The sequence below is a fragment of the Ptychodera flava genome, chromosome 17 (assembly GCF_041260155.1).
Source record: "Ptychodera flava strain L36383 chromosome 17, AS_Pfla_20210202, whole genome shotgun sequence".
In the NCBI taxonomy this organism is placed as follows: domain Eukaryota; kingdom Metazoa; phylum Hemichordata; class Enteropneusta; family Ptychoderidae; genus Ptychodera; species Ptychodera flava.
The window spans coordinates 6,759,958-6,785,423 of NC_091944.1; the positions used below are offsets into that span (position 1 = coordinate 6,759,958).

At 36.4% G+C, this 25,466-nt stretch overlaps 1 protein-coding gene across 1 annotated transcript; it reads right to left on the reverse strand.

The window, feature by feature from the left end:
• Positions 1-586: 586 nt before the first annotated feature.
• Positions 587-25,466, reverse strand: LOC139115283 (gamma-aminobutyric acid type B receptor subunit 2-like). The gene is made up of 18 exons (XM_070677292.1): positions 25,327-25,466; positions 23,277-23,558; positions 22,933-23,070; positions 12,965-13,135; positions 12,188-12,289; positions 11,145-11,210; positions 9,447-9,641; positions 8,847-9,002; positions 8,138-8,260; positions 7,384-7,447; positions 6,897-6,971; positions 5,859-6,009; positions 4,721-4,862; positions 4,303-4,410; positions 3,798-3,920; positions 3,518-3,687; positions 2,632-2,791; positions 587-1,149 (listed from the first exon to the last, which is right to left on the reverse strand). Exons 2-18 carry the CDS (start codon positions 23,532-23,534, stop codon positions 1,006-1,008), a joined length of 2,346 nt encoding a protein of 781 aa, XP_070533393.1. The 5' UTR covers positions 23,535-23,558; positions 25,327-25,466; the 3' UTR covers positions 587-1,005.

The following is a 25,466-nucleotide window of genomic DNA, read 5'->3' on the forward strand; positions in this document are numbered from 1 at the left end:
TCCTGGTCAGATTCAGACAGTTGAAACAGTAAGTTTTTACATATAAATTACTATTTAATATGAATATGGATGGAATTTTAAAATTAAGCCTTTATCTGTTAAAAAACCGGACCAAATATTATATAAGCTGCTACATGAAATCTTTGAGCTCAGATTTCGGAAATGACAAATTTATAGCGTATTTGTTCAATTTAGATCAAGTTGCACGTCTCGTTAAGGTAGTATGCGCTCGAAAGTGAAAGACGTAAACTTTTGCTCACACTTTCCTGAATAAAACTTTCAACCATTCTCTTACCAAATTAAAAATGATCATCGGGGTCACCGTGCAAAGTTTAGAGCTAGAGAAATAAATTACCCAACATTTTGCGACCAAATTCAAAATGGCCGCCACTCCTGTGTTAACTCTATGGGTTAAAAATGAAATTTTAGATTTTCGAAAAACTAAGGCGGTGAAAGATTTTCTTCCTCCAAGAACTTTAAAATGAGACCCCACAAGTGGTAGATCAGAAAAGAACTGTAGAAATTTGAGAGTCCGAATATCTGTCCCCGAGGCGCATTCTACCTTAAGTTATCGGTTCTTTTCTAATTTATCGAAAGTTACCATGGCACTTACGATTCATACCAAAACACAAATAAATACCCGACAAACAAATAAATACAGATTTACGACTGTGAACCATAGGAAATTACGCGATTTGTGATTTACACAATATTTCCAGCAGTTTTTTTGCAATCATAGCTGACTGACGGACACGTGTGCTACAAATTTACAAGGACAGTGATGAGTAAAATCGTCCTTGAACTACGATAAAGTGTGCAACTTCATAATTTCAACGTGCAAAGCAAAACAAGAATCCTTTATTTCATCACATTAGAACAAAGTCATTTCTAAGCGGAAATGGGAAGTCGTGCGCGCCGATCTTCGGATAAGAAACGACAAACATTCACCTTTATTCAGTCATTTCTGGATTACCCGAACGCTCTCTCTTTACTCATCAGCGTCAATCAGACGATATTGGTATCGATGGTGGCACATGATCCGGTTTTTGTGTTGTCTACACCACGTTTGGAGTCAGATCTGCCTTCAGCCTCTCTGGGGCGCTTACGCAGGTAGTCAATTCCAGATGGGTCTTTCAAAACGACAATAACCTGAATGTAAATATGAAATCAAATGTGACCTTCATAAATGATAATATATATGATATCGCAGATATCATATATTATCTATCGATGTCATCATTGTAAGTAATACTATTACACTAACGATTTAGTGCATTGGGTTTAGGTTTCGTGTAGCACAAGGCAGTACGCCGGGTAAACACTTACATGGAAATAAAATTAATCTCTCGTCGTAAATTTGTATGACATTCTTAAAGAATATGATTTTGTTTTAATTTACATTTTATCACTTTGACATGGTCAAACGGCGTTGAAGACATCCGCTTGTCTTTACTCGTACATGTTATATTGTATTCAAAAAGCGTGCCGATGATTAAATGAAGAATTTGATCGATCACAGTGAAAGTTTTATGCCATTTTTACTTAGACATTTATTACAACATGTGAGTGTTGTATCGTCCAAAATGGTTCCACATATGTATTATGTTTTACCATTAGGAAGGGTGTGAACTGTTCTGAAAATGTAACTGTAATACATTACATGATTCAATAAAATAACTGCTTTTTAAGCAAGGGGAATTTCTCGGAGTAAATCCCTCGGTATCGCGCTCTATGTATCAAACCTCGAATACTAGAGTAATTTTATTTTTCCTTTGATTATCAACAGTTATGTTGACTTTTCTTGCACACGGTGGACGTATTCGTTACAAGGATGCCGTGTAAAAATTTCTCTTTGAAAAAAATTCAATTTACTACAGAATTCAGAGTATTGTTAAGGGCGTCTGTAATATGTACCAGCGAGGTAACGTAAACTTAAGGTTGTCAACTTTACAACCATTTGCAGTAATAGAGCGCGAAGCCACTGCAGTGAACTGCAATAAAATGCTTACACTAATTAGTTTCAGCTGTAGCCGTGGCCACTTTGGTGTTGAACAAGGCTACTTGATAAAGACCAAAAAGTCTGCTTGTACAAAGGCAAACTAGCTCTGTCTGAGGCTCGAGTTGTAAATGAGAGTTTACGATTGGCACCCTGTGTTCAAGATTAAGATACAATGTAACATTACCATACACTGGTCCATGTACAAATCTTTTTTATTTCAACTTCCCAGACAAACTGTCTGCATGGGACATACAATGTTGTCGACTTTGCCAGCTGGCTACAGCTGAAACTAATTAGTGTTAGCAGTTTATTGCAGTTCGCTGCAGTGGCTTCGCGCTCTATTACTGAAAAGGGTGGTATATCATTTCATCGTACATATGTTTGCAAAATATGAAATTGTTTGCAAAATATGAAATGCAAAACTTGATCTAGTTATTGTGCACACAGACACAGACACAGAGACACATACAGAGAGAGAGAGAGAGAGAGAGAGAGAGAGAGAGAGAGAGAGAGAGAGAGAGAGAGAGAGAGAGAGAGAGAGAGAGAGAGAGAGAGAGAGAGAGATGAAGAGAAGGTTTTTACTGTACTTGTAAGATGAAGATTGCCATATCGTGACTTCAACTGTATCGTACCTTTGGTATGAACATCATACCGAGCGTTGATATGAAACACAGAAACACCAGGAGATCGATCAAGGCATATTGGAGTGAAGGCCGGTGGTTCAGGGTCAGTTTTAACGCGGTTCCAACAATAGTAGCCAGTAGAATGTTGTATATAGACATCCCGATTTGCCTGTTGAAAAAAATAATGAATCACCTGTCTTCTTGTCTATCGGATAGGTGATAGTACACGAATCTACAGTTTGAGAAAGGTCAAGGGTCAATTGTTCTATCGTGCAAGAGAGGTCACCCGTAACTCAAGCATGGCCTCATTTGATTTCATTAGTTTTCAGTTAAATACAACATTGTTCAGGATTCTAAGTTGTATCATTTGTTTTGCGCACACAATCACTGTTCAATACGCTGAATGGGACTTTTTCATGGACTGTGTTCGCACGATCATTGAAACATTGATCTCGTGACCTCCCTCCATATAAACCTATGGTGACGTGCAGTAGTTTAAGATCGTGTATAGAAAAGTATTACATGTACATTTGCAAATTTCAACGCCTCGAGTCATTTCGTCAATGTTGCTGCCTAGGACAAGTTTGCCAAGGTTAGGTCTGGTCGACGAGTGAACGTCTCACTATACCCTCTAGCAAAACTCCTGCCCTCTCTCATACTGCAAATTTAAGACGGTCACAGGAAAAAGAAATAATTTCCCTCCGATTTCCGAATGAGGTACTGCGTTCGGCGAAGAGGACAGTTTGTGTCTGCCTGTTCTATTTGACGAATATTTAACGTTAATCAACGTTCAATAGCGTAAAGGATCGAGATTCACTGACAAATTACATAATACTGCCCACTAAAACGGGACTAGTACAAACTATATCCAATAGAGAGAATCAATAAAGCCCACCTTGAATCGTTCAGCCCGTCCACTTTAACCTTCCTGACTTCGTAGGTCAGGAAACAGCCAAACAAAAGTACAATGCCTTGTTTGACAAGGATGGCGCCGTTCCACCACCAGATGTACGCCGAAGAACAGCGGTATCGCTGAATGGTAATAGTGCCTTCGCTGCCAAAAGGCTAGAAGAATAGTAGAGAAGGTTGTCAAATGAATTTGACAGCAGAGGAAAATTTATGTAAATACACAATGCCAAAAGAAGCTAAGCATTTCCCGATAAAGACAATCTCACCTCCACTGAGGCCGTAATGATCGTCGTTTGACAAGGATCGACAATTTGCCACGTCGTGAGAAGTAACACATCAACCACTACCAAACACACTACAAAAACTATCAGATAAGTGTCTTGTATTGGCTGTAAGAATATTAAGACAATAACGTGAGTACTGTAAAGAAATGAGCGATTTTTAATATTGTGGATTGTAAAAGAAATACATCATTCTCGTTGGTTGAATTTTACTGAAAAAACTTAGGCCTAATGGATATTCATATTGACGACTTTTTTAATTGGTTTAAAAATGAAAACAAACCAACCCTAAACAATGATCAATGAAGCACACCCGAAAATAGGACAAAAGGTCTTATTAAAGACTCATTATATTATGACCAAGAGCAAAAGTACACAGGAAACATTGGTTTTCATTTCGGTCTAAATCACTTAGAAGCGGACACTAAATCAAGGTAGATGAACGAATAACAGATATGCATAGATACATGTACAGACGAGTTTGTGTTACCTCTGTTTTCGGTCGTAGTTTGGTGAATACTCTATGCACTCTCCATGTCTTGGCGAACATAGAACCAAGCGCAAGTGACAGGCCAATCGAGAGAAACCAATTCGTAATCTGTGGACAGATGGCCGAAAATTTTACTGATTCAGATGCAAAAAAGTTTCAATCACAGCTTTCTCTCAGAACTAAATTTGTGTTCTTGAAAACAGAAATTTTGATCGAACTTGTGATACTTACGTTTTCGTTTTTGTCTTGTGTTTATTATTTTTCGTTATTTAAGATAATTGCCGCGTTTTGTTGACCGTTCTTTTATAATCTTTTGATTTAATCACAAATGCACCTATTTGTAGAAATGATGACAATTTCACCTCAGAATCATTACTGCAATGGCAAATTATATAGAGAAAAATGATTTGAAACTTACCACACAAAAAATAGTCCGCACAATGACGTTGTCATCCAGAAACTTTGATCTATATATAGCACCGCAGATGATCGATAAGTTTACAAGAAGCGATCCAATTAATATGATGTTATTCATTCTTGGAGAGGATAATTTTACAAATCTGAAAGCGAACATAAAAAATTACAATTTGCAAAATTTGTAAGATAACTCTGTATTGTATGAAATAGAAGCAATGGTCAATGATGGGATGTACAGGACTTGCATTTTGTAGCCTCGAAGATTGAATCACTTGATTCTCTCAAACCGAGAGAATATAATAGCCGATTAGGCTTTTGCTGCAGTAGTGCACCGTTAACGAAATTGTAATGCATAGTTGAGAATCCGGGTACAAAGCAAACTGCCCGAAGACACGCAGAACCGACAACCAACCACAATGACAATGTGTAGAGCTGAATACGACGAAATGAAGCTCGGAAATAGACTATGTGCGTTAAAACTTTGGTAAGAACTGTTTCAGTGTAAAATTACGGACACTGAAGGCTCAACTTCAGAACAAAAGCCAGGCTCAAATTTACAGTCGATCAATTTTTTTTCTTTTTCCTCTCCGATACTATTAGGAATGAGTTGGGAGCATATTCCCATAAGTGAATGAAGTGTTCCACCTTAAATATCGTTCTGTTATTGCTTATTCAGCTTAAAAATCAATGAACCGTTCAGAATTGTGAACGATTTACATTAGCGATATGGACCGTGAGAAATCAAACCAGTACTTAATTGTTCTAATGTTTATAGTCTGGGCCACTAATAGGAATGACAGGAACCTTGATTATAAACACTTCATTACTAAGGACAACTATTATGACATGACGGGGTCTTGCATCATCAACATTTCAAAAAGATATTTTCTGGCTTTCTAGTTCTGTCATGTGAACTGAAGAATTGAAAAAAAAATGAAGAATTGAAATCACAAAAACATTGAGAACACACATGCATGCATGCATGAATTGACGGAAGGACGGACGGACGGACGGATGGACGGATGGATGGATGGATTGATGGATTGATGTATGCATGCATGCATGCATGTGCGTACGAAAACAAGAATTCAATTTCGTATGACTTCCTACACATGCGCATTCTTCAGGTTTAAACATACCCATGGTTGCGTTGTTGCATATTGAACACGAGCAGTGTCAAGGTTACAGCAACTCCGATAAGTGTGATAGCAACTGCTCCTGCAAAGATGTAGTCGTTGATGTATTGAATGTTGTAAACCTTGCGATGGCCGTCAGAGGGCGGGCGATCTCCTGTGCCGTAGACAAACAGAGGTACGATATTGAAGCAATAAGGCACACCCAGCGATGGTAAACCATGAGATTTTGACCAGGTCACTACATATATGCATGAGCGATAGCGAGTGCATTTATGAAGTGAACTGGTAAAAATCGAGTGGTATACCGTCGCTGGGTGTGATTTATTGCTATTATATCATAACAGTATATTGAAATTCTGGCTTGAACGTCATGGGGTTTTTGCTCAAGCTGAGAGCTCGCGCGTATGCCAGCCGTGGTATATCGCCAATATACCACTGTCCCTTTCGCGTCTCGACCAATCAGATCGCTGTATTTGCACCATCAATATACTGGTATGATATAATATGGCATATATGTCAAAAATCTCGAGTCCGATATCAGTTGAATTTTAAAATAAAGTGTTTATGCCTGTGCCATTGCTTTTAAAGTTGCGTTTAGTGAGATTAGTGTTGTCTACGTTTTTGGATTTCAATTCTTCCTGATCTTGTTTACAATAGTGCTATCTCAATCATAGCGTTCACCCCAGAGCAGAGGTCACATCCGGGTAAAAAGCGCCTGGGTAACAGAGTTTTGGACGCTCAATTTTTTCAAACTTTTCTGGTCTAGCGCTTGTGGGAGCTCAATTGCAAAGCTCTTGAAGTAAGAAACATTTTCACAGTCTTTCTCTTTCTCCATAGAGTTTACATAGGTAAGTTGTTTCTCTAGTATCAAAATTATTTAGCGAATCTCCGATTTCTGTTCTTGGTGTTGAAAGAGGAAGTGTAAAAATGCCTGGAGGCAAGTTTGAGTCTTTCAGTTTCGAAGCATAAACTTACTGCCTTTAAAGGCCGTGTTTTGCTGTGTACTGTCGCAAACCTATGTAACACTGTGTTATACCTTACCTTGCCATTTGAATGGTCTTGACAATTCCAAATGTTCTTCATTTTCACTCTTGCCGATAAGGGTCACATTGCCATCTGTGAGGAAGAATAACGGACCCAAGACCTTATTAAAGCAGATTCAGACGCGAACACACTTTGAATTATCAGATTTTCTCGCCACAACATCATGCCATTCAACATTGATGGTATTTTGTAATCTATTTGATGAGCTCGATGGTGACAAATGACTCCATGGAAGTGAAAATTAAAGAAACATTATTTAGGAGCAAAATTTTACGCTTGCTTTGCGTACGGGTTTTGCAATGAGCTTGATTCGGTCTCCCCCAAACCTTCAACAAAAGATCAATTGCAATGTTGTCCATATGAATATAGCAGTATGAGCAATGAATACTTAGCAGGGACATTGTATGTTTGCGTTCAAATGGTGTCTTCAGCAACAGAGAACATAGTCTAATAACATTTGTCACCAGTCTCTGGAAGAAATCACCTTGTATTTGATAGACTACTGTCTGTCCAATCCTGTCGCCGAACTGATTAAATGAAACTTCACCCTGTAAATAACAGACAAGTTCAAGAATTTATTAAACCTCCATAATGATGCATACGATAATTTATATCTGAGGGTTTACAGAGATTGTTCGAGAATTAAAATATATGTTGTATTTTGTGTTATGCTCATGGTTAGAGATTGTTTTACCCTGTATTGACCCAACATTCTTAAAGATATACAGTCATCTAAATATGCCATTATATGGTCAAAGGGGCGCTCATTGGTATTCAAAATGCCAATGTGAGGGCGCTGTTTCTGAAAAGCGGCCACCCGCATAAAATCTGTGATTGGTTAGATTTTCTGTTTCCATGGTAACTGTGGCAAAATTGGAACAGGTGACAATTACCTTTAAATATGAGTGGTTGTCTAAGTTCGTTAAAAAACTTGTATGAAAATAGCGATTAACATATTGTTTCTTTAAATGAGGTCACGTCGACAAATCAGTATTGAATTCATCAAACATGGTTTCAGGTAATGATAGTTCGATATACTGGTGGACTCGTACTATTGAAAATATCATGATGTAAAGTAATTGGGGGGGGGACATAATTGCCAATACTTTATCATGCATTTATCACGTGCTCACTCCACTTAGGCTATGTAAAGCTCTGCTCGGTCCTCTGTAACTTAATCCAGACCTTATCATTTGACCGAAACATGACCACAGAAACTAAAAAGGAGACGCCCCTACCGTAACCCCTGTAAAAGAGATGTTCCGGAGTGTCCTGCGGAAGATTTCACTCATTTCAGAATCGCCATAGGTGAAATAATCAAGCCTCTTTGGTCTAATTGTTCCATTTGAGTCCATCATTGTCTGCAAGGAACCAAGAGAATGTAATAGCTCCTTCAAGGTTTGGCCGACACATAGCTCTACATCGAGAAGCACTCGCAAGATAGCCAGGTGCAGTGAGATACAGCCACATGAATGCAAATTCTAACCACACAGAGCAAGGAATAACGTAAACCTGGTACAAGTCTGTGAGTGATTTAGTAAATGCCATGTAGTTGTGTAATCGGAACTGTTTTTTTTATCGCGACATAGTGGAGTTATCGTTGTTTGCGAGAGAAACTTAACACTGTCGATTGCATTCACTCAGTACAAGAGCATATACCAAGCTTACAGCTCAGTAATGGCGGTGTAGCATTGTGTTGCGGTCATCTCATTGAAAGCATTAAAAGGTAACATACAAGGTAACATTTAATCGCCATAACGTGCTGAAAAGACTTCATTTCTCAAAAATCACCGACTTGAGCCAAGTTTAAGAATAACTTAAAAATAGGTGAATAAGGAAAGTTTTCATGAAAGAGTACCCACAGTTATAGGAGTCAATGCAGAGCTTCAATCAAACATCGAGAAAAAAAGGAGTATTATAATTTTTATGTCGCTGTTCTTTTCTTACCGTGTTGGCAATTAACTCGATACTTGAGTTCAGACCTAACGCTAGCGCCCAGACAGCGTCATATCCGTAACCATGCTCTGGATAATAATCATACTCCGTGTAGTCGTCCCGACCTTTTAAACGGTTCACATATCGTTCTTGATACTTGTCATATGTCTATGAGAGACGAGAGGTGTACGTATTAGAAACTAACGCAGCATAAAGTAAAGAAATGTATTTGATTGACGATTTGATTCAGCGATGTTCTGAGCAGGGAGCAGTGTCTGACCATAGATCCGAATAATGTGATATGATGCGAGAGGTGACTATGTGAACGGCCGCTCAACATATTTAGTCCCGCTCCATAACGTGGCAGACGATAACGCAAATCTGGAAGATATATCGCTGGAGTTAAGGCTGTGAGAGGAAGGATATAGTCCTGCCTTGAGCAACGATTGTCCATTCTAGTTTCAACGAACATTGAACTTAACAAATCAGGTTAGAGGTGCAATCATTCAGCAGACTATATACATGTAAATAGCAGAGTGTACGGGTCTCTATGTATGGTTTCCTCAGAGTTGTTGCACCTGGACTATTGTGCAAATGATCAAACTTACACACCTCTCCGTTAATTGTTGTCTGGTTTGACGTAATGTATTTATTTGACCCTGTTGTCAGTATAGCACTTTCAACCACCTTGTCCATTTCATCTCCTGTACAGTTAATCCTTTCATCATATTCCCTCCACCAACCCTCCGGAAACGATCCGGGTATCATCCAGGCATATGAGTCACCGTACATATCCATTTGATAGGCCTGAAAGGCAACGGTTTAAGTGATTGAGCGGGTATGTATGTATGTATGTATGTATGTATGTATGTATGTATGTATGTATGTATGTATGTATGTATGTATGTATGTCTGTCTGTATGTATGTATGTATGTATGTATGTATGTATGTATGTATGTATGTATGTATGTATGTATGTATGTATGTATGTATGTATGACTTGGTCACAATGAGTCGAAGACGAGTGGTGACACGGTTATTACGTCACGAGTATATTCCGAGCTGAACTAAGAAAAATATTAGGGAATAATATACTTATCACATGCACAAGCCAAGAATTCATTGTACTTTTTAAAATAAAAGGAATTTTACTCAACAATTCAGCGTTTAAACGTCTGAACTACTTTTGGAATAGTATCAATACGCCATGGGCGAGTTGTCAATCATTTCTTGTCGTCAGTCGCTTGAGTGAGGAACACGGCACTTAAGTTTGTATACGGAGCAAATGCCAGATTACCTCACACAACATATACCTTCTGATAAGTTATATCCGATTTCAAATATATCATTGTGCTAGAAACTTTACTCAGACAAAGTTACGTTATTATTCGAGAACAAAATTAACTGAATCTCGGCGCGAACACTGTAACGTCGCGTCCGACAGACCGTACCCTGATGGCAATACGGAACGCACGGTCATGCGAGCAGCGTCGAATTCGTTGTTTCCAAAAACGATTCACTTTATTCCTTAGGAATATACAAGCGTTATACTCTTACGCTTCCGTAATTCGGATTATTATTTTTTGTAGTTTATAAAATATTGATTTCGTTACCCGACTGTTGTGGCTCAGCGTGCGGCGTGGATGAGCACTTGACTCCCCTTGTTGCAGTACTCTGTGCGTCGAAAGTTAAGGCGGGCCGGCGGTGGGGTCTATACGAACCCCATATTGACTGCAAAACTAACACAAAAGGACTCATAATTTGCGAAGTGGATGTATTTTGGCAGACTATAAAAAGATAACACATTTCACGAATATTAACGTCAGACAAATTTTGACCGCGGGAGAAATACGGGCCGCCATGTTGTTTGTTTTCATTGACGAGAACATCGAAAATCGATGCAAAAAAAGTTACGACACACCGAATTTGATGACATAGACGCTGGTTGTCGGGACTTTTAACGACCAGAGAATAAAGTCCGGTATTTTCTGTTCGGAAACGAAAAACTTGGCCTGTGCATGTGATAAATGTATTTATGCATGTATTTATGCATGTACATGCATACTCACCTATGCGTGCTTGCATGCATGCATGCATGCATGCATACATGCAGTCATTTATGTACATAACACGTAAATAATACAATTCTCAGGGCAGTGTCGCGCTTTGAATATCACTGCAGCCAGCAATGGTAAGTCCCATAAACGTGCAGATTCCTTTGCGAGAAATAACATATGGTACTTTGTCCAGCAACTGCTTTAATTAAATTTTACGAGTAGTTGATCATATCAGATAAAGTATCCACTTACCAGACAAAACAGTGGTCGGAGGTCTTCAGGGAAACCTTCCACAACTATTATACGACTATCGTGCTCCTTACAAGGATAGATAATATGGAAATCAAGTCAGCATGGAACTTTAATAATAGAAAAGTAAGATTACATAGTCTTGCTAAAATCCTTTTCTAGCTTCGCAAAAAAGCATTTTCGTCCTAGACTGCATGTGCCTTTAATAACAGTGGTATAGTTAATGTCAGATTGTCCTGTGACTCTTGCTACAATGTTAAGGTAGTATGTACCTTGAAAGTGAAAGACTGAAAATTTTGCTAAAACTTTCCTCAAGTAATCTTTCAAACTTGCTCTTTCAAAGTCAAAAATATTAGGGGTCACCGTGCAAACTATAGAAACAAATTACCAACGATTTCCCGAAATTTGAAATTAAAAATGGCCGCCAAACCTGTTTTAGCTTAATGGAAAAATATAGTTTTCGATTTTTGAAAGATCTGAACCAGTGAAAATTTTTCTGGCACCAAGGGCTTCAGAATACCCCACAAGTGGTATAACAGAGAAGAAATTTACAAGTTTGAGAGTCCAACTATCTGTCCCCGAGGCTCATTCTACCTTAAGGAACGTCTGTAGTTCATATATATATATATATATATATAATATATATAATATATATATATATATATATATATATATATATATATAATATATATATATATATATATATATATATATATATATATTATATATATATATATATATATATATATATATATATATATATATATATTTGTCAAGCTATTCACGAAGTTGTAAGTTTCATGACTCTGATTGATCCATGCTCATTAATCTTTTTCACTGCTTGTTTTGGAAGACATCTGGTATGATTTGTAGACCAGGAATTCCAATAATTGTTCATACATGTAAGGATGGGTAAATGCTTGTGCGCATATTTTCTGTAAGTTGGTTATATATATCAACTACGTGGCAGCATACGCCTTTGTCTCTGTCAGTCGAATTATAAAACTATAAAATAACTTTCAAAATTTAATATTTTTCAAGCATACTTTGAGTATCTCCAGCTTTGCCATTTGGTCATAATCTATCGCCATAGATACCAGTAGATCTATAGAGTTGCTCTTCATTCGTTTAAGTAGGTCACCGTTTACCTGATAAAATCATATGAATCATTGGTGAGAGGGGCAACACTTATTCTGGGTTGTTCTAAATTCAACTCTCTCCATTTGTGTATCAGCTGTACAGTTACTACGTAAGAAACATAGAAAAGTTAACAATCTCGAGTGTAAAAGAAAGATCGTCACTTCTTGGGATATCCATCACAACTGCATATATTTAAATTGATTAGCTTACTGAATTGTATTTTTTTTGGCAAAACATACATTGAAATTCTATGTTCAGTATGATTCGCCTTAAATGAGGGCGAACGATTGTTGTATAGCGTACAATTCGTTAAGGGGGCATACATCGTCAGTAATAAGCATGTGTAAACATGGATCTAGCAGGACTGTTTTTATTGCTGATCCGGCAGATGGGCGTTTCTTGTAAGTCGAAAATATAAAATGGCTAGTCAGAATACCTTGTGTTTTGGATATTGCTCTGCAAAGATGCTAATTCCCTAAACTTAACAAATTTTCATCGAAACGACCTGGCTAAATTCGAAAAAGTTGCCAAATGTGGATTGCGAACAATAATCTACATGTCGGGATTCTTATCGCTCGCCTGATCGGATAGCCCATCCATAAATAGAAAAACATTATTATGCACTTTTGACGACTACACGCTCTAATCAATATTTACAAATGACTCTGCAAAGCCAGACTTACCATTAAAAAAGATTTATCACTTGCATACAGCGTTGCCACGTGACTCCAATTGAAATGTTTCATTATAGCAACTCTCGCGGCGTTTTGAGTGATATACGACTGCGCGGTCCTGAAAAACAGTGGATATTTCGTTTTGTCTGACAATTCCAGTGTCTTGGCTGAATAGGACATCTGTGTAATGTAGGAAAGCATGAATTAGGTTGAAGAAGCGAAGGACTATTTAGAGAAAAGAAAAGAAAGAGGATTCAGGCCCGATTCTTCATAAGGAAAGACAAACACGGGACGTAGTAAAATATATAGTCGGATTCACAACATGTTGTGCCTCCATCCAAACCATTCCAAAGCGACTTTCATCTCTCCGGTAAAGAATCAAAATTGGAGAAATAATGAAAGAGAGAAACAAAAAAGAAGAAAACAGACGTTCAGCAATGTTGCTAATTAACCCGCGTTGAGGTTAAATGTATTTCTTCACCCATCCTTGACATTCTGAACCCTTCCCTAAAGGTGGCGTACGATATGATGCGCAGACACAGACAAGGAGACTGTTGCGCAGAGGAACCCCCGAACAAGATGAAGAGAGTTGACAATTAATGTAAACAATCGCATGGGCAAACAATTGCATGGAAAAACCTATCGTGCGTAACGTCAGACATCCGCCCCTCAAACGGAAAAAAATGGAGCGCGAACATCCGACGACTAAATATTTTCACCATGATTTTTAACGTGACCTCCCTCGTAAAACTATCAAATTGAGCACGTCCTTTTATGCCAAAAGTATTTCAAAAAGAATGCGATACGTCATTTCGATGGCGTGAGCGCGGCACCAGGGTAGTGAAAGTAGCACCTTTCAGTTTCGTTTGTAATGCTCTTATTTTAATCATCAACCACCCATGAAGTAGTTGACACTTTCCTATATGGAAAGGCCGCTGCATATTGTGGCCCTTCTATTCTGTGCCATTCCGTGAAAACTCATATATATATATATATATATATATATATATATATATATATATATATATATATATACACAACAACTTTACACAACAACGACCGGTAAACGGCATACGTTTGGTGGAACCAGTGATGAAATTCTCAGGCTGCCGCCCTTTGTCATCAAGAGAATCATTACGAAGAATGTGCAGACGGCGCTATCTATTAAGATCGATTCTCTATGGGTCGGGATGATTTCATCAATGTTTAGTTCTCTCACCATTACTTTTTAACACGCGTACGTTAATATAGTGCAGCAATCTATCGTAACAGAAATCGTAACAACAATAGAAAAAATAACTAGACGTGTAAATAAAACTATGTAAATGAATAAGTGGTTAACAGGACCATAATTGTAACAAATGATAAATAAATGTAAATAATAAATAAATGCATTAATAAAACAATAAATAAAATGAATAAAATATGTAGGCAAATACTGTTTTTGATGAATAAATAAAACTTTAATATAACAGATAAAAATGAATAAATAACAAACAAAAACAAACAAACAAAAAATAATAAATAAATAATTTCAAAATAAATAGATAATAAATAAATAAATAAATAAATAAATACATAATATAAATAAATAAATAAATAAATAAATAAATAAATAAATAAATAAATAAATAAATAAATAAAATGTTTCGTTATCTAATAATCATTATTTTACAATTTCTTGACAATCATTTCTGTCTATTTATGATATATTATACTATATCGACCCTATGGTGGCTTCATTTATCGACAAACTGAAAAGTTCCGTTGATTGATTGATCCTCATCAATAGAAACTGACACTCGGCAATCAATTATTCACAGTTCCCACCCACGTTTAATATTATTCTTTTATAGTCTTTTGACTGATAGCGTAAAACAATATCCGTGGAATAACTTGCTCAGTTGTGGTACCAGTGCGACGAGTAAAATGTAAACTTAATTTGCTCTCGACCCTTAAATTTACTGATAACGCGCTTTTTAAGTAAATGCAGTAAAGAGTCGTTGGGTAATATAATTATTTTCAATTGCTGGAAGATAAATGGTAATGTCTTTTTCTCAACTGATTTTACTTTGACTCGAAAACACAATGTAGGTGAATGATATCTTTCTATAATTAACCTTTCAATTGCTAAGATTTACCTCAGTGTCATTGCCGTCATATGTAAACTTGAAAGGAAAAAATACACATTTAAGAAAATAATAGTATTTTCATTCCATACTAATAAATATTACATTACTTAATGGAAATGGAATTTTCAAGTAACTCTATGCAAACAGTAAATTTAATCCGAATCCTACACTCATAATTGGACACAGAAATCACACAAAAAAGGACTGATTCTCTTTCCAAATGAACAAATTGTGTGTATTTAAATATTTTGTGTCTGTAATAAAATTTGACCTCCCTTTTGAACTGGTTTCTATGAGTGATTAGTCTTATATTCGTAGAAGGCTATTGCATAATTTTGCGCCCGCAATCTTGATGATAAATTGTCCGTGTTTTAACTCTGGTATGCAAAGATCATAAATGAAACGAGAAAGAAAGTCACTACGTCGTGCACATTTGTCGAACTCTAAGAAACACTCTAGTCAGTTTGCTAATTTTGCGTTAACGAAAGAAATACGCTGTCTCCATGCATTTATTTTATCTAGAATTGAAGCAATACAAGGTGTACTTTCAACAACTCTTATTTGTTGGTCCATGACTGACAAAGTTTAAAGACAAGTTATATTTACAGACTGTTTCGTATCAGCATGAGTGTCATTTGTGTTGCGTCAGACACGATACAAAGTCGAGTGGCCGACGCAGCACAAATGACACTCATGCTGATACTATGCAAGGAACAGGCTATATTGGGTATTATATTATAGCTTTGTCAATACCAGTGAATTTTGTGACGTCATATCCATACATTATTACTGATAATGTATTCCATTATTCAGCATTGCGGCCCCACAGCGAGCAAATTTTTTTTGGAAAACGAAAAAAGGACTGCGCATTTAAAAGGAGGGAAAATATCGGATAAACCATGTAATACACAAAACTATAAATCTTGATAATCGTGCACAATATTGATAATAATGTCTTACTGTACGATTTATCACATTTTTGAGTCCTCGCGCACGCGTTTGTCGTCTGTCTGGCTGGCGCTCAGCATACGCTGGTTGTATTACTACGTTTGTTTACAACATGGTTGCTTCGTTGCCGTATAGGTGAAACAGAACTCAGTACGTTTGCAAACTCCTAGACGATACTTGGTTTGACACATGGCATATAATGCATGTCAGTGGCCATGTAAACGATGCAAGCGTGAAAGGCTACTACTCGAATCAGCCGTAAACGAGCCAACAACGGCAGCTTGCTGTCATCATGGATGTAAAAAACCGGAAGTGTCTACGGACATACTACGGAGCCATTCAAAGTCTCGGTCCAAGGTCAGCTACTACCAAACAATCATGACGACCGTGGACTCTCCGTTGATCTAACATCTCGGCCACCTAATTCTGATGCACTGACTGTAATGGGAGACAACTTTCATTCATCGTTTTTTCTCCATGTCTGTGATTTTACCTTGCCTTGTTCTCGATATCGCGACGGTACGAAACCCTCCAGTATAGTATGTTTGTCAACTGTACCTTTCAAGCACCCGTTTACGTCAAGTTCTGTCGTTCGCCAAATATAATAGCTCTTCTCAAGAAGCCATCGAAAATTAAATTTATAGACACATTATTATTGAAATATAAACATTTGAATAACAATGTTGAACTCTGTTGATATCGTTAGCAATGAATGCTGTACTACTAGCGACATAATAATGATCGTATTGATCAGCTGATACCATGCAGCTCTCGCTGATCATACTGATGTCGATGCATGAACATTCCGTTTTCTTCATCTCTGGCATTTCACCGTGTCGACTTTTTGAATGGCATGATATTAAAGGTGATGTTTCAAGTTTGATATAGACGGTAGGGATGCAGTTACTTTTCATTTCCTTCGAAAATACATCGTTTTTCAATTCAAAATGAACCGTGAAAGTGCTGGTCATTTTTTGTGCTGAAAGTGCGTGTTCAGTGCAGTGCACTGTGCAGTGTGGAGTCAGGGCCGATCATGCTGGACGATGCTCACTGGCTTCAAACTCAGTTTAAATTTCCTTTTTTATTCGTTTTCTACAACTACAAATTCACTGGCATTGCCAAAACTATAAAATAATAGCAATAATGCACCCCTCCCGGCCCATAATGGACTCAAGCAAACTTTGCACTTCATAATGTACTCGGCTTCGCCTCGTACATTATGTTGTGCAAAGTTTGCTTTCGTCCATTATGGGCCGGGAGGGGTGCATTATTGCTTAAATAACCGATTTATCATATATCAATGCCCAGAATTTTACAAATGATAGGAAAACCTTACATTTTGAGGCTTTACTTTTATTCCATAATGCGCGTATGTATAGAAATGTTTGTGTACACAGGCTCATTCATAAACTAAACGAAGAAGTCACCACCACGCGCAACAAATCTTCCATGTCTCAATGAACACCAAGAGGCAAGAAACCGGGATTCAAAAATAGCCGCACAGGAAGAACTTTAATGGCACATTGTTGTTATAATCGTTACCGATCAAAAACTTTCCTCTGCTTTAAATCTCTTCTGATTTCGATCGCCCTCCATGGTCGTACGGAGCGGGGAGAGGTGGACATTTTGTTTGTTTACACCGACAGTTGCCGTGTCAACAGGTGTCGCGTGCGAAAGGTAGAATAATTGCACGGAATAATAATATCACAAGCTTCAAAACATTTTTCCCTATTTTAGCTACCCAAAATATCATTGTTCCTCCAAGCAATTCAAATGTTTATGCCGGCAACATCGAATCGTAGGCAGAAGAGTGGCATCCATTTGTGTGTTTACTTTGTTTACTATAAAATTGCAACTGTAGTTAAGGAACACTTCAAAACTAATGACGTTTATCGTGCATATCTAAATTTTTTTCGTGACATTTCTATCAAGGCTGATGTTTTACGGTAAATATGTTTATGGGCATGGCTATATGTGGGTTAGTCTCCCAAAACCATAACCTGAGTTTAATTAGTCTGAACATTCTGAAGGTCATGTGTTTATGGCCATTCTCCTGCATGACCTTGAGTTTAATCAGTTCAGTTTAGAACTTTCTAGAAGGCCATGTTTTAGGCCGTGGGCTAGAGGGGGTCTACGTGCACCCCCACAGGATAACAAACCTGTATTTTTCAGAAGCGTCGGGATCCCTAGAATACGAAATTGAATTTTAACAGAAAAAATATAGGGATGCAATAGCTGTTATGGTCATGTTTTGAAGGGTACCACAAAATCACCATTTTCCAACCCAAATGCATTTTCGTCAAATCTGCGTTTCTTGTAATTCATGTGCTGAGCTTATTTTTTAACATAACCTCACTTTTTTGGTATCAGTAGAAAGGGATGTTATTCTTATTTAATATGACATATTGTATTATGCAATATCTTCTACAGTTTTTGTGAAATATGACCAAAACTTACCCCATACCCAAAAATTAACATTGCAAATTACAGTAAATCTCAAATTCTACCAATTTTTTAGCTTGGCATAATAGAAAATGCAATGCTTTGAATGAAATCTATTTTATTTGACACAGGGACATGTCAGAAATATGAAATAGAATATTGGGACTCTACAGCTGTAACAGTCATATTTTGAAGGGTACCGCAAAATCACAATGTTGCAGATATCTGTCTTCTTATAAGTCATCTGCTGAGCTTGTTTTTGAATATAACCTCACTTGTTAGGTGTCATTAGAAAGATAATTTACTAATCTTTAAAATGACATATTGTAACATGCAATATCTAGTACAGTTTTCATGAAATATGACCAAAACTTACCCCATACCCCAAAGTTTACATTGAAAATTGCAGTCAAAGCTAAAATCAAATTCTACAAATTCTTTAGCTAGACAAAAAAAATCTGGCCGTTTTTGCTATTAAATCTGTTTTATTTGGTACAGGGACATGTCAGAAATATGAAATAGACTTTTAACAGAAAAAATATTGGGACTCTACAGCTGTAACAGTCATATTTTGAAGGGTACCGCAAAACCACAGTGTTGCAGATTTGCATGCATTTTTGTTAAATTTGTCTTCATATAGGTCATCTGCTGAGCTTGATTTTGAATATAACCTCATTTGTTAGGTATCATTAGAAAGATAATTTACTAATCTTTAAAATGACATATTGTTACATGCAATATCTTGTATAGTATTCATGATATATGACCAAAACTTACCCCATACCCCAAAGTTTACATTGAAAATTGCAGTCATAGCTAAAATCAAATTCTACCATTTTTTAACCTAGACATATACAATCTGTCCGTTTTTGCTATTAAATCTGTTTTATGTGGTACAGGGACATGTAAGAAATATCAAATAGACTTTTAACAGAAAAAATATTGGGACTCTACAGCTGTAACAGTCATATTTTGAAGGGTACCGCAAAACCACAGTGTTGCAGATTTGCATGCATTTTTGTTATATCTGTCTTCTTATAAGTCATCTGCTGAGCTTGTTTTTGAATATAACCTCACTTGTTAGGTGTCATTATAAAGATAATTTACTTATTTTTAGAATGACATATTGTAATATGCAATATCTAGTATAGTATTCATTATATATGACCAAATGTTACCCCATACCCCAAAGTTTACATTGAAAATTGCAGTCATAGCTAAAACCAAATTCTACAAATTTTTTAGCTAGACACAAAAAAATCTGGCCGTTTTTGCTATTAAATCTGTTTTATTTGGTACAGGGACATGTCAGAAATATGAAATAGACTTTTAACAGAAAAAATATTGGGACTCTACAGCTGTAACAGTCATATTTTGAAGGGTACCGCAAAATCACAGTGTTGCAGATTTGCATGCATTTTTGTTATATCTGTCTTCTTATAAGTCATCTGCTGAGCTTGTTTTTGAATATAACCTCACTTGTTAGGTGTCATTATAAAGATAATTTACTAATCTTTAAAATGACATATTGTAACATGCAATATCTAGTACAGTTTTCATGATATATGACCAAAACTTACCCCATACCCCAAAGTTTACATTGAAAATTGCAGTCATAGCTAAAACCAAATTCTACAATTTTTTAGCTAGACACAAAAAAATCTGGCCGTTTTTGCTATTAAATCTGTTTTATTTGGTACAGGGACATGTCAGAAATATGAAATAGACTTTTAACAGAAAAAATATTGGGACTCTACAGCTGTAACAGTCATATTTTGAAGGGTACCGCAAAATCACAGTGTTGCAGATTTGCATGCATTTTTGTTATATCTGTCTTCTTATAAGTCATCTGCTGAGCTTGATTTTGAATATAACCTCACTTGTTAGGTGTCATTATAAAGATAATTTACTAATCTTTAGATTAAAATTCCATTTCGTATTCAAGGGATCCCAAGGCTTCTGAAAAATACAGGTTTGTTATCCTGTGGGGTGTGCACGTAGACCCCCTCTAGCCCACGGACAATACTACAAGTGAAGATATTTTAGACAGTAATTAGCATATCAATAGAAACTCTAGATGATTCTAATATCTTCTGGATATAATAATTTTAGTATAAATAAAGGATGATACAGATTTTTAGTTAGACTTTCGTGTTCACTTTGTGTTTACTTCAACACAATTTTAGGCCTTTACACTCACGCTGGACTTGTTCTTTGAACTCTGCAAGCCTCACCCATCAATTGCAAACCTGCAAGCCCCACCCATCAGCGTGCCTGACTCAACTCTGGAGACTTTTCAGGGAGTTTGTGCCTCCCTAGCTGAGATAAGTAGCCTGTAAACTTTTACAGTTTGTACTTTATCTCTTGACTTAGTGATTAGCTTAAATAAATTTTATCCTAAAGAAAATCGCTGACTTGACCATTTTTTCTGTCGTAACAATTGTTACACGATAGTGATGCATATATATGTACGAGGAAATATTGTTAATACACGAATTTAATAAAAATGTCAATAAAATTTATATAAAAAGCATAAGTTAAATATATTTACTCATCATTCACATCTTGCTTAGACACCGTGGATTTGTTACCGTTTTAAGAACACTCTATACACAAGCCATACAGAAATGCCCATTTTTTCAGCTTGTCATTTTGTAGCCTGTACAATATGTTTATTTTCAATGGTGACATGTGAAAGAGGCAGTAGCTGCGATTCTTGATGTCATTTTTCTATTTGTGTCTCAACAATTTCTTGTTTTACTACTCCTTACAACAGGTATTTTTCTTGTCAACAGTTGGTATTATGTATAGTCAGCTCCAGCCCGTATTATAATTAAATTATTCAAATAGCAATAATTGTGTTGATATTTGAAGTGAAAGTACTTGGTATATCAATCCGTCCCATAAGGCGTAGAACAAGGAGAACAAACGTATGGAAGATATGTCTTTATATTCAATTGTCAGTAATTATAGAATTGCTGCATATGCTGTGCTGGCAAGCTGCATATTTGGTGTTCAGGCATGCTCTAGGAGGTAGTAAGGAGACAAAATTATTTAGGAGCAAAACGAAATACCTTTAAAATGCTACTGCTACGGTCTCTTTAAATTATTTTTAATGTTACTGTTTGCCTCCTGCTTTACTTCATCAGCTTTTTCAAGATAGATATATTTTAATAACAAGGCGTGACTCTATGTTTCTATCAACGCAATGCTTCGACAGCGAAAACAAAATAACCCCGTATAGTCACTGACACAATGTGATACAGGTCTGTGTCAACAAAGAGGGTATATGGCTAAAATCAAATAGAGCTGCTTAAAACACTGCCATGAAGATATCCTGTATGAGGTGCTCTGTACCACGGGACTGTGGTTGGGCCTAGGGCGATATCACATTCAATTTGTATAGTACCAGCACAACGCAAATAAAGGGCGACGCCCTAACCATTAACGTTTATTTATAGGAAAGGCGAGAGGAAATCCATAGGCCTCACCCTTTAATTTTAGCTTCCTCTCGCCCGCGCCCACAAACAATACAAATACATATATATATATAAATATATAATTTATATATATAAATATATATATATAGTATATAATGTATGTATGTATATATGTATGTATGTATGTATGTATGTATGTATGTATGTATGTATGTATGTATGTATGTATGTATGTATGTATGTATGTATGTATGTATGTATGTATGTATGTATGTATGTATGTATGTATGTATGTATGTATGTATGTATGTATGTATCTATGTATGTATCTATGTATGATGTATCTATGTATCTATGTATATATCTATGTATGTATTTATGTATGTATGTATGTATGTATGTATGTATGTATGTATGTATGTATATATGTATGTATGTATGTATGTATGTATGTATGTATGTATGTATGTATGTATGTATGTATGTATGTATGTATGTATGTATGTATGTATGTATGTATGTATGTATGTATGTATGTATGTATGTATGTATGTATGTATGTATGTATGTATGTATGTATGTATGAATGTATGTATGCATGCATCTATGTATGTATCTATGTATGTATGTGTGTATGAATGTAATGTAGTATGAATGCATGATAAAATATGCTGTGTATATGTGTATAGTACACACATGTATGTATCTATGTATGTATGTATCTATGTATCTATGTATGTATGTATGTATGTATGTATGTATGTATGTATGTATGTATGTATGTATGTATGTATGTATGTATGTATGTATGTATGTATGTATGTATGTATGTATGTATGTATGTATGTATGTATGTATGTATGTATGTATGTATGTATGTATGTATGTATGTATGTATGTATGTATGTATGTATATATATATGTATTTATGTATGTATATATGTATGTATGTATCTATGTATGTATGTATCTATGAACGTATGCATAAAATATGCTAGCCTTTCTATCTACCCACCTGAACCAGATTGTAATACGAAGAGAAGGAAGCAACGGCAATCGTCGAATCCGAGCACGCACCGCCAAGAACCATTATCTTCTGCATGCCGCTGTGTACATGCTGGCAAAGTAAATAATTCGACAGTCCCGGGGAACACTTGTTGATAAAAGAACAGTCAATAAAGTAAAATTAAAGAAAAAATCCCTGCAGACAAGTAGGTGTGACACTATTTGAGGGTTGAAATTTGTGAAACATGAATCTTTGCTACAGGGTGAAGAAGCATATTAGAGAAATGTGAGCTTGATGCGTCCCTAACAAATATAACTTATATGAAAGACCATGCGGATTTCAATGGAATATACCTTGTCGTCTTTCCATTCCCAAGTCAAGTTATAGTCACCGAGGATATCGGATCTATCATTGATATCATCCAAAGCCATTTCGATTGCTGGGATAACACCAGCTGCTGTCGACCTTGACTTTGGGTGGACTGGAACGAAGCCGGCGAGAGTGAGTTTCGGTTTTGGTTGACACTGGACCTGGTGACGGTGTACAATCAATAGAAGGATACAGACGCTGGCACAAGTCACGAAGACCAAGCGACGTACGAGTCGGACCATTCTTCCCGGCCAATGGAGGGGTATCTGGCGGAGAAATAAATACACGATAGGTAAGTCAGAGGCATGTACAGTCATTGGATGACATTGTAGCAGGATATTTGGGGTAAAGAGAGCTTTGGCTTTCTTATGTGGCTAAATTTGACGAATGGGACCAATAGGTCCGTCATCTATCTATACACACGGAATATGGGCAAAATAAGTTACTAAATAATAATAATAACAATATATCACGAAATTCAAAAGCTTATTACTATTATATAACATGTGAGATATTGTTTACCCAACATTTTATATACCATAACTCAATAAAAATTGTGGTGAGACAAATAATCTGCAGGTGAACGTACAAACAGACAACATGGTGGTCGGAGTCTTCGAACAAAACTGCAGCAATTCTCACTGTTCGCCAACACGTGTTTATAATGCGAGATAATGTATAATGCATTTAATGTAAGTGACGTGGGATTTGTAGGCGGAGAGCGAAGTCTTACCAAATTATGATATCAAGATGTCGGAAATATTGGATTCTTGGCTACAGCCTGACTGACTAAATTTCCATGACAAAGACTTTCATTTTCACTCAAATACAATGTATAAATTACTATACTTTAAATGTTAATGTTCTAATAATGCTAGAATATTTATATATATCTTAATTGAATACACGAAAAATTCTGACCAGTTGGTGAATTTTCAATATTATTTTCTTTCCATTAGTAAATTAAAAAGTACACCGTATTGATTTATGAACTCTTACTATACTGATTTCGGAACACTTGTACAGAGAATGGCTATTAATTTTAGTGTCGTCATACTGTTAATGAAACAGAGCTAATGTTAATATAACATATGCCTCAAAAGTAGAAGACTTAAACGGTTGCTCAAACTTTCCTCGTTGAAACATTCAGCCATTCTCTTACCAAATCAAGAATACAAATCAGGTGTCACAGTGCGTAATTTGGTACCAGAAAACACATTACCCAACATTAGCCCACATTTAGAATTCAAAATGGCCGCCAACTTGAACTCCGTGTAAACTCTGTGAGAAAAAGACTAGTAAGATTTGAAAATACTAAGATGGTAACAAATTTTCTTACTCCAGGAATTTTAAAATGAGCCCCACAAGTGGTAGATCAGATAAGAACTTTAATAATTTAAGGATCAAAATATCTGTTCCAGAGGCGCATTCTCAATTGAAGAAAGCGGTGTCACGTGATTACTGCTCGACTTAGACAAAAGCTGTTAGAATACTTTTTCCCAAGGAAATCATTTGACAAAAGGTCTAATATCGAATCGAAGATTCTTTCAATGTCTGCCGAATTTCTCTCGTTATGACTGCTCAAAATGTAATGGCGACTCCTTTCGTCGTTTCACCTCGATCAAGAAAACATTGCTTATTGCTGGTTAATATCTGCACTCTTAAAAATGACAATATTTTCATTATTCATATCCAATACAATTAACATCTATACTCCTCAATACAATTAACATCTATACTCCTGATGATGAACTTTGCTATAAACTAATGTTGAGAACGAAACTATAGGTAGAGGTAACTTTTTTAACTTCAAACTTTACCGCAACTCTAACACTGCCGGGACAAATTGTTATACAGCGAGGTAATTCCAAAATTATACCTCAATCATCCTCAATTAGACTGTACAGCAACCGGCGCGAAAGTGTCATGTCAGCCACATCGTCACTCGAGCCATCACCAGCGTTTTCAGCCGATAACAGGGCAATTCATTTATATATACATATAACACTGGGTCGCAATATGATTTTATCTTACCTTGCCAAATCCCGCCAATGCACTGTGATGCAATATCGTACAGCTGCTCAGGACGTGGAGGATTCAGATGTGTGACAACCTACTTACAACCGACTTTCTTTATTTGGCGGCACACAGACACGATGCAGAAAGGGACTCGT